The sequence below is a fragment of the Mytilus californianus genome, unplaced genomic scaffold (assembly GCF_021869535.1).
Source record: "Mytilus californianus isolate M0D057914Y unplaced genomic scaffold, xbMytCali1.0.p SCAF_1, whole genome shotgun sequence".
In the NCBI taxonomy this organism is placed as follows: domain Eukaryota; kingdom Metazoa; phylum Mollusca; class Bivalvia; order Mytilida; family Mytilidae; genus Mytilus; species Mytilus californianus.
Genome location: NW_026262581.1, coordinates 140,078,832 through 140,089,202, shown reverse-complemented (window position 1 = coordinate 140,089,202; position 10,371 = coordinate 140,078,832). Strand labels below are relative to the sequence as shown.

At 31.7% G+C, this 10,371-nt stretch overlaps 1 protein-coding gene across 5 annotated transcripts in view; it reads right to left on the bottom strand.

The window, feature by feature from the left end:
- Positions 1-4,018: 4,018 nt before the first annotated feature.
- Positions 4,019-10,371, bottom strand: part of LOC127737096 (cytosolic carboxypeptidase-like protein 5) — a 44,855-nt gene continuing 38,502 nt past the window's right edge. For all 5 annotated transcript variants that reach the window (XM_052247639.1, XM_052247647.1, XM_052247632.1 and 2 more), the window contains one exon: positions 4,019-8,408. In XM_052247639.1, the coding sequence (XP_052103599.1) occupies positions 8,295-8,408 (114 nt within the window). In that variant the 3' untranslated portion in view covers positions 4,019-8,294. The remainder of the gene's footprint in view (positions 8,409-10,371) is intronic.

Below are 10,371 nucleotides of genomic sequence, written 5' to 3'. Positions count from 1 at the left end.
AAAACAATTCAAACAAGAAAAATAACGGCCTATTTTATGTAAAAAAAATGAACAAATATAACAAATATGCAACACATAAACAAACGACAACCACTGAATTACACTTTTACAGGCTCCTGACTTGGGACAGGCACATACATGTACATACAGAATGTGGCAGGCTTAAACATGTTAGCGGGATCCCAACCCTCCCCCTAACCTGGGACAGTCGTGTAACAGTACAATATAAGAAAGAACTATAAAAATCAGTTGAAAGAGGCTAAACTCATCAGATGGATAAATACAAATACAAGTGGACATGGTCGGGTAGTTGTACATCCAAACAACAAAAAGACACTAAGTACAGATCTGAGAGTACTTGCAGTTACTGACAGCTAGTTCAAAGCCACTAACAACTGATAAAAAAATCTTGCATCTAAGACTAAATTATCAATCCGTAAGCTCCCTTTAGAATTTTATAAATTTTAGATTTTACATTTCTGAGTTATGGGGTTTTATTCATTAAAAAAGGGGGGATTTTCCAGTTTTTGGACAACACTCAAAAATGCTTTAAGCAGTTCACATGAAACTTTGGTGAATTATTTATAGCTATTGATGTAATCTCCCTATTGATTTTCATAAATTTCAAATATGACATTGAGAAGAAATTGAACTTTACTACTATAGTCTGGCAACAGATTTATTAAGTATTGCGCAACAGCACAGTGTATTGCACAACAGCAAGAAATCTTTAATTGAATATAAATTCAATTCATATAACCGATTTCAAGTTCATTGACTACATTTATTCAGAAACTATAATATGTCAAATATTTAATTACAATCCAAATTCAGACCTGTATTAAGCTTGAATATTGTGTCCATTTTTGCCCCAGCTGTTCAGGGTTGGACCTCTGCGGGTGTATCCAGCTGCGCTCAGCGAATCAGTTTATTTCTTAATTAAGAACTCCTTTTTTCATTCATAAATTACTTTATGCTTGGAAATATAATTTTGCTTGGAGTTGAAAGAGTTGACATGTTGCAATGTACATTTACTCTACATAGTTCTATGGTACCAAATCAAAAGTTTATATAAAAGAAAGAAGTCAAAGATTTCCCATCATAGTTTAGTTACATACATTTTTTTTGTACCTGAGGTCGTTGAATATAGATCATTATATAAATAAGGAGATGTGTTATGATTGCCAATGAAAAAACTAAGGATTTTCTTATCCAAGGAATAGATTACCTTAGCCGTATTTGGCACAACTTTTTGGAATTTTGGGTCCTCAATGCTCTCCAACTTTGTACTTGTTTGGCTTTGTTACTATTTTGATCTGAACGTCACTGATGAGTCTTATGTAGACGAAACACACGTCTGGCGTATTAAATTATAATCCTGGTACCTTTGATAACTAATTTGACTATAAACATAGATAAAAAAGGTACAAACTGGACATAATGCACTAGTTCATAAACAAGTGAGAACAATCGCCTTCATATAGTGCTCAGAATATGACATTCATAAAACTTGTTCAATATCATTAGAGAACTCTAAATCTTAAATACTGAAAGCCACCTCTGATAAGTACACTGTACTATGCAAAATAATGATATAACTGGACTTAAAATACACACAACCTGTAATTAACTGCCTTTACAGCACTTTCGTGCTTTGATTATATTAAGATATCCTATTATCTGTGTTTGCTGGTAGTGTTTTTTCAAGACAATGAGCAATCCAATAGGAAACAAATGTGCTCCTTTTCACTGATCTATTCTTTATATAAGGCAGATAAAAGCATCGGGGTGTAAGTTCAAAGTTTTGAGAACCTGAACAGTGATTTATATAGTTGCAAAACAACATACTAATTTAAATACTAAATCTTATCTGTGAGAGCAAAAAAAGTTGACATTAAGCAAGGATTTCAACCCTGAGTTAATCGAATTTTCAATGGTTATTTCTACGGAGAATACCAATATCTTTTTAACATAAATTAGAAGGGAACTGCTAAAATTGTTTTGACAATCTCTTGTTATTCATCATATATGTATATATATGAATGTGCTGTGCAGGTATAGTCTAGTTATTTTTTTCATGTATATATATGAATGTGCTGTGCAGGTATAGTCTAGTTATTGTTTTCATGTATATATATGAATGTGCTGTGCAGGTATAGTCTAGTTATTTTTTTCATGTATATATATGAATGTGCTGTGCAGGTATAGCCTAGTTATTGTTTTCATGTATTTATATTGTGGTGTAAAGCTCTGTTAACCATATGTTTATATCTCTGAAATCTATTTCTCAGGGAATAGATTTTTTTTTAATCAACATAAAGTTCATTTGATCTCAGTTCTTTAATGGTCAAAATTCAACTATTATGTCAATTTTCTTCCAGAACTAGAAATTAAAGAAACAACAGACACGGCTTTCTCCGCCTCATATTTAGACTTATACCTCAAATTTGACAAAGCAGTCATCTCAGTACCAGAATCTATGACAAACGAGACTATTTTAATTTTGACATTATAAATTTCCCCACCTTAGCAGCAATATACCAACTTCACCTGCATATGGGATATACATTTCCCAACTCAATCGGTATTCAAGAGTTTGCAGCAGCTACTCAGACTTCATAAAATGTCACCAGTGTCTGAGCAGAAAGTTGATGAGCCAAGGTTATGTCAAAGAACGTCTGGTCCTTTTTCCAAAAAAGTTCATCAAAAGATACCTTGTTGATAAATATTCTGTATCAAATTCACAAATAATACATGATGGTATTGAAGTATAGATTCTAGGTACTGACATTGTTTATCATCTTAATTACGTGTTATAGTGTTCTTTTTATTTGTCTTTGTATATCTTTAACCTTTACTATTTAGTTCATTTTTGTAAGTTGGTTGACCGTTATGGAATAACCGTTTCACAGATGATATCGGATATGTTCCTTATGTTGTAACTACAATACCCTCCCTTTTCACGAATATGACTTACCAAATTAGACTATTTACCGGATTTGTAATAGCATAAGCAACACGACGGGTGCCACATGTGGAGCAGGATCTGCTTACCCTTCCGGATCACCTGAGATCACCCCCAGTTTTTGGTGGGGTTCGTGTTGCTTAGTCTTTGGTTTTCTATGTTGTGTCATCTGTACTATTATTTGTCTGTTTGTCTTTTTATTTTTGGCCATGGCGTTGTCAGTTTGTTTTCGATCTATGAGTTTGACTGTACCTCTGGTATCTTTCGTCCCTCTTTTAGCATGGCTTGGTATTTATACATCCCACTATTGTGTTATTGTGCTAGTCATTTTTGCTTATGTGCTTTGTCTATAGTGTGTCTACATGCCATTTTGTTTTTCTTTGTTGAATTTGTTGTTTGTTTTTAAGAGTGATTAAGATTATAATAGAATGTTGACTGCTGTACCCCAGTTTTTGACATTTTTTACTATTGTGTCTTTGTTTTGCTCACACATTGTTGTCAATATAATGGAATTTTATGCAACTGTCATACAAGTGAGAGGTTTAGCTAGCTATAAAACCAGGTTTAATCCACCATTTTCTACATAATTTAATGCTTGTACCAAGTCAGGAATATGACAGCTGTTTTCAATTCCTTAGATGTGTTTGAGCTTTAGATTTTGACATTTGTTAAGTGACTTTCTGTTTTGGGTTTTCTTTGGAGTTCGGTAATTTTGTTATTTTACTTTTTTCTTGTTTTCCTCTGAATTTTTCAATGTGACTTCACAAAGAAAAAACTCCTGATGAAGTAACACAAAAAGAACACATTTGTTTGCAGATTTCATAGATTAACCCTTTAACTGTCTCAGAGTGGACAAATATTGTATGATCCTCGTTGCAGTGGTATATGTTATATTTATGGAATGTGGGGACAGTTTACAGATCTATAACATTAACTAAATAACCACCCTTACTGACTAGAGCATTAGTCTTATGATGGACAGATACTACACAGGTTAATCTGGATAACATGCTAAGTAATGGAACAATATATATATATAACAAAACAAGAATATATTCTGATAATGCTTTTAATTCTCAATCTGCTGTTAATCTAAATCCAACATAGTTTCTTCAAGACAAAAACAATGTAAAAATCTCTTAAAATCAGACCTCAGTTTAACTCACTAAATATTTCTATCGTACGTTTTTTAAATGAAAAGGGGTATAGGATTTCATTCCTATAATAAAAAGAAAAAATGTCAACATTATAAAATTATCTTAAGTAACATTGTAGGGTCTTATTTGTATGATTAAAAAACAAGATATTTTTGGTCAAAAACAGCTATAGGAATGCCTGAATCTGTATGAGTCTCCTTACAACACACAGCATGAATATTGTAAGTACCTTCCATATATTATTACCATTAAGTTAACATCTCAATGCTGTTGTGGTTTGCATATTTATGATAAAACCCTTGGTTGACATAAACTCATGAAACTCTAAATATGAATATTACCATCACAAATTAATCATAAAATAAAATAAATTTTCAGTAAAAAAATTTCAAATGCAAAAATTAAATCTTAATATTTTGAAACCAAAATTCTAATTAAATGCTGCAAGAAATTGAGTCAATGATTCAAGGAAATCTATTGCAACCTAAACTAGAAGTAAGTTTTTCAAATTAAATCAAATTTTGACAAAGACAAAAATATATTAAAAGACAATTAAATTATAATAAATGCTATATAAAGTTTAATCTGTGTTTATTGGAACAAAAACTATTAATTTTATAAATATAGATTCCCATCCATTTCTAGTATAAAAAATAAATAAACAAATAAGAAATACCAATATTTGGTACAATAAATAGAACAAAAACTAATGCTATCACAGTCTAGCTTGTTTGTGTATCTACATGGATATTACAAATCTGGACACATGTTCATAAAACTGCTTCCAGACTGGGCATGACTTAAAGAGCTCAACATATGTTAAGACATGGGTCTGTTGTCTAAAATCAATTGTTGACCTCTAAATAGATATCTTTTGGTTGTTGTGTTGCTGTCATTATTTCTGTTAGAATTTAATAAGGTTCTGTCAAGTGGTACTAAACTTTTCATCCTGAAGCAAAAAGATTGCTTAGATAATTTAAACCATAACTCTTGAACAGTAAATGCCAGAGGTGTCAACATCCAATTTAACCTGTATTTTATGTATGATGATATGATGTTAAATCTTAATAGATTCTGTGAAACGGTACTTTCATTATCATCAGGAAAACCAAAATTCCTAATTTTTAATATAGTTGAGGGCATTGCTCTTGAACCGCAAATTTCAAAGGTGTGAAAATCCTACTTCAACTGTATTCTATGTTCCATGGCATTACTATTTACCCTACCTCTTTATGATTGGGTATAAAAAAAATCTTAAAATTTTGAGGGGTTTAGCACCTTTTGGTGTCTTTAAAGCTCAAGAAATGTAAAAATCTGTTGACAAATAAAGATAGGGATGAACACAATGAAAAATCCCATTACGACTGAAGAAAAACAATGAAGATATACAATCAAAATGATAACCCATTCTTTCAATAATACAAACATAGATGAGTTTTATTTCTAAACAAATACATGTAACAGCACTACAAATCAAGATTCACTGTGAAACAATTCTAATTTTCATTCATGAATTACACATTGCATAATTACTTCATCCTATATTCTCTTTATTTCTGTTAAAGTGATCCGAGATATTTTGTTTTAAATTATATTAAAGAGAAATATGAAAGTAATAGATTAAATGTTCCAAATTTTATGTATTTCAAGGAATACAAAATAGTTTTTGTATAATATTACTTACTTTGTAGTAAACAACAAACAGAAAACCTGAAAGAATTCCTCCTCTCATAAAATATTGATTGATTGATTGTGTTAAACCCCACTTTCAACACACTTGGCTATATCATGGCTACAAGTTTTTATTGATGGAGAAAGTGGAAATATCTGAAGAAAACCACAGACTTTCAGCAGGAAGACTGGCAATCCTAGTCATTCAAAATCAGAGTTGACTGCACCTTGCCACAAGTGTGTTCCATCTCACAACCTGAGACAGGCTTACTAAGTGATCACTATACACTATAGACTACCGGTACTTTAACCACTCAGCCACCGAGGTTTCCATAAAGAATGTAATACAGGGAACTTCCGTATATGTACTTCGGTGGAAATGTATACATTTTCATTTTCATGAAATTTGTAGTAGGTATAAATAAGACTTGAAAATCTTAATGCTTTATGGGGATATTTACAAATACACACATTAAACACACAACTTCAGTTTTACTGGTATTTACTTAAAATGCTGCAAAATTAAATATATATGACAAAAAGTAAAAATACAGTATTTAAAATACATCTATGAAATAACACCATCTTAAATCCAAACTGTATCAAACAAAAAAAATGATAATTTAAAAAAAAATGGCAAACAAAAATATTTCTAAATGAAGCATTTTAGTACAAGTCTAGAAAAAACTTCAATAAAATACACCCAATGAAGAATGTAACCATAGAAACCTAATCATTTAACATTCATAAAACCACACCCAGAAATAACATGGTATCCAGAAATAACATGGTATAGACAAAACTAAATGGCAATGGTATGATACAGGCAAGGAAACCTCTAAACTTGTTGGTAATGAATACATGACAAAACCAAAATGATCAAATCACAAACACATTTTCTTGCAACTAATTAAAACTGGTATCTCTCAACTTCATAAAAAGGATATAAACTAAAATAACAACTGCTCATAAAAATGTGCAACGTGAATAATTTTACCAGTATTTAGCTGTCATTTTCTGATATAAAATCTTTGGTTCATGTACAAGGATCAGGGAAATTTTTTCACACAATTTCTGTCATTTTGAGATGACTTGAAAGTTGGGGTCTTTTTTTCAAACTGTCAAATTCATACTTGAACAAGAAAGTTGTATGGACCGTTATTTACTCTATGGCATGTTTGAAGAACACATAAAAAGTGATTAGTGATCATTAGCCAATATAAAGTACACAAAGCAACCTTCCAAGGATATTACCTTATATATCACACCTTGTCATCAGGATAATCAATGCTTCAACTCATAGGTAATACGACAACAGTACCTTGGATATTCAATATATATAACTGTTTTATAGATATAACAGAGTTAGCTAATTATTGGAAAACTTGTAGAGAATGAATGCAATACATTTATAGAATATGACTTGTTATGCTAAATTCTTACACTACCATTAGATATAGGGACACTAATAAATATACCAATTAACAATTAAAAAACTGTAATAAAAGACTTTATTCTGAACAATATTTTATGAGTATTGAAATTTGTTCTTCAAAATTCTGTCATGAGTAAATTTGGTCATTTGATATAAGAATAGAAATAATAAGAAAAGCTAGTAATCTTTCCCTCAACTATGGAAACATGTTTTAAAGTTTTCATACTTTGATACATGTAAGATGGTGCAATGAATTCAATAACTGCAGCAACTGATGTCCCATGGAGAAAACTAAGAGGCATTTAGTCTAATGCTGTTGTTCTTATTAGGTTTTTTCAATGCTGTTAGCTTATAGCAAATATCACTCATGTCTTTACGAATTATAAAGCAAGGACTCACTTGAGAAAACAACAATCTGATAGACTTCCAGTAAAATGTTTATCAATTATCAGTATTCATGATACAATCTCAACTGATCAGAAAAGGAACACTGAACTAGGAAATCATTTCAACTACAGTGCAGCAGACCTATTGTATGTAATTGATATAAATAACAAAGCAACTAAACTGATAGATACTTAACAATGCCTATGTTAAATAAAGATATTAAATAAAATAAATAAAGTTTCTATTACATAAATATAAACATCACAATGGCACATCGGATTAGTATATTTGAAACCTGCTTTTAGCAAATCCACAAAACGTATCATATAGAAGAATGACTAAATTATAAATACAAGTTTTAAGAATGTAACCTTAAATTTTCACAATATATGTTTTAATAGGTTACATTCAGTCCAGTTTTCAATTAATTCTACAAAACAAATAAGTCCCTGTTTTAAAGATATTGATATGTTAACTAAAATACCAAATCTTTTCATCTATAAAAAAATCCTCAATTGAGCAATTAACTTTATATACCTCATAAAACAAAATGCCCTTAAAGTACATCAATGTTATCAGTTACAATTTAAACTTTACACTTTTATACAATATATCACAGATAAAAAATATCTTTCCTGTATCAAGTGAAATCTAGCTTAGAGAATGTTCTGTTATGATGCTATCCTTCTATCCAAAACACAGTCAGTTTACTAGGAGATGGTTTTTGTCGACCAGATTTTGATGATTCCACCTTTCTTCCATGATCATAAGGGATTATAACACCGGAGGTATCCTGAAATCAACAATTATTTTATTAACAGATTTTTATATTGAAAATATATGTCAGTACTTTAATTTGAACATTAAAATAATGATATAACCTTTAAGTTATTACAAGCTTTAGATCCTACAGAATATTAGGTGTATCAGGTCATTTACCATGTGACCTAACAAGAAATAAATCTCAGTAAAACGTAAGCATTGAATCCCACAGAATATTTGATGTGTCTGGTGATTTACCATGTGACCTAACAAGAAATAAATCTCAGTAAATCAAAAACATTTGTATCATTTTTATTAACATATCCAATGAAATACATGTCTTATAAGTGTTGGTGCACCTTGTTTTCATATAATCACTGTAGGATCAGGAAGTTATTTCAAGATGAAGAACAAGAAAATACTATTATCTAGTCTTATTGTGATATTCATGTACATCATGTACATGTATATACAACAAGAGTGCACACGCTGAAATGTCTCGCCTTCTTTACTAATCATTGATATTATGTTGATAGTCCTAAATATAAAGCTTTATTACAACTGTCACATAAACTTAACATTAACCAAGTAAACTAAACATTGACCAATGAACCATGAAAATGAGGTCAAGGTCAGATGAACCATGCTAGGCAGGCATGTACAGCTAACAATTCTTCCATATAACAAATATAGTTGACCTTTTGCTTATAGTTTAAGAAAAACAGACCAAAACACAAAAACTTAACACTGAGCAATGAACCTTGAAAATGAGGTCAAGGTCAAATAAAACCTGCGTGACTGCCAAATAGATCATAAAATATTTCCATACACCAAATATAGTTGAACTATTGCATATAGTATTAGAAAAAAAGACCAAAACTCAAAAAACTTAACTTTGACCACTGAACCATGAAAATGAGGTCATGGTCAGATGACACCTGCCCGCTAGACATGTACACCTTACAATCATTCCATACACCAAATATAGTAGACCTATGGCATACAGTATAAGAAAAACAGACCAAAACACAAAAACTTAACTATAACCACTGAACCATGAAAATGAGGTCAAGGTCAGATGACACCTGCCAGTTGGACATGTACACCTTACAGTCCTTCCATACACCGAATATACAAGACCTATTGCTTATAGTATCTGAGATATGGACTTGACCACCAAAACTTAACCTTGTTCACTGATCCATAAAATGAGGTCGAGGTCAAGTGAAAACTGTCTGACGGGCATGAGGACCTTGCAAGGTACGCACATACCAAATATAGTTGAACTATTGCATATAGTATTAGAAAAAAAGACCAAAACTCAAAAACTTAACTTTGACCACTGAACCATGAAAATGAGGTCAAGGTCAGATGACACCTGCCCGCTAGACATGTACACCTTACAATCATTCCATACACCAAATATAGTAGACCTATGGCAAACAGTATAAGAAAAACAGACCAAAACACAAAAACTTAACTATAACCACTGAACCATGAAAACGAGGTCAAGGTCAGATGACACCTGCCAGTTGGACATGTACACCTTACAGTCCTTCCATACACCGAATATACAAGACCTATTGCTTATAGTATCTGAGATATGGACTTGACCACCAAAACTTAACCTTGTTCACTGATCCATGAAATGAGGTTGAGGTCAAGTGAAAACTGTCTGACGGGCATGAGGACCTTGCAAGGTACGCACATACCAAATATAGTTATCCTATTACTTATAATAAGAGAGAATCTAACATTACAAAAAATCTGAACTTTTTTTTCAAGTAGTCACTGAACCATGAAAATGAGGTCAAGGACATTGGACATGTGACTGACGGAAACTTCGTAACATGAGGCATCCATATACAAAGTATGAAGCATCCAGACCTTCCACCTTCTAAAATATAAAGCTTTTAAGAAGTTAGCTAACGCCGCCGCCGCCGTAGCCGCCGCCGCCGCCGCCGCCGCCGGATCACTATCCCTATGTCGAGCTT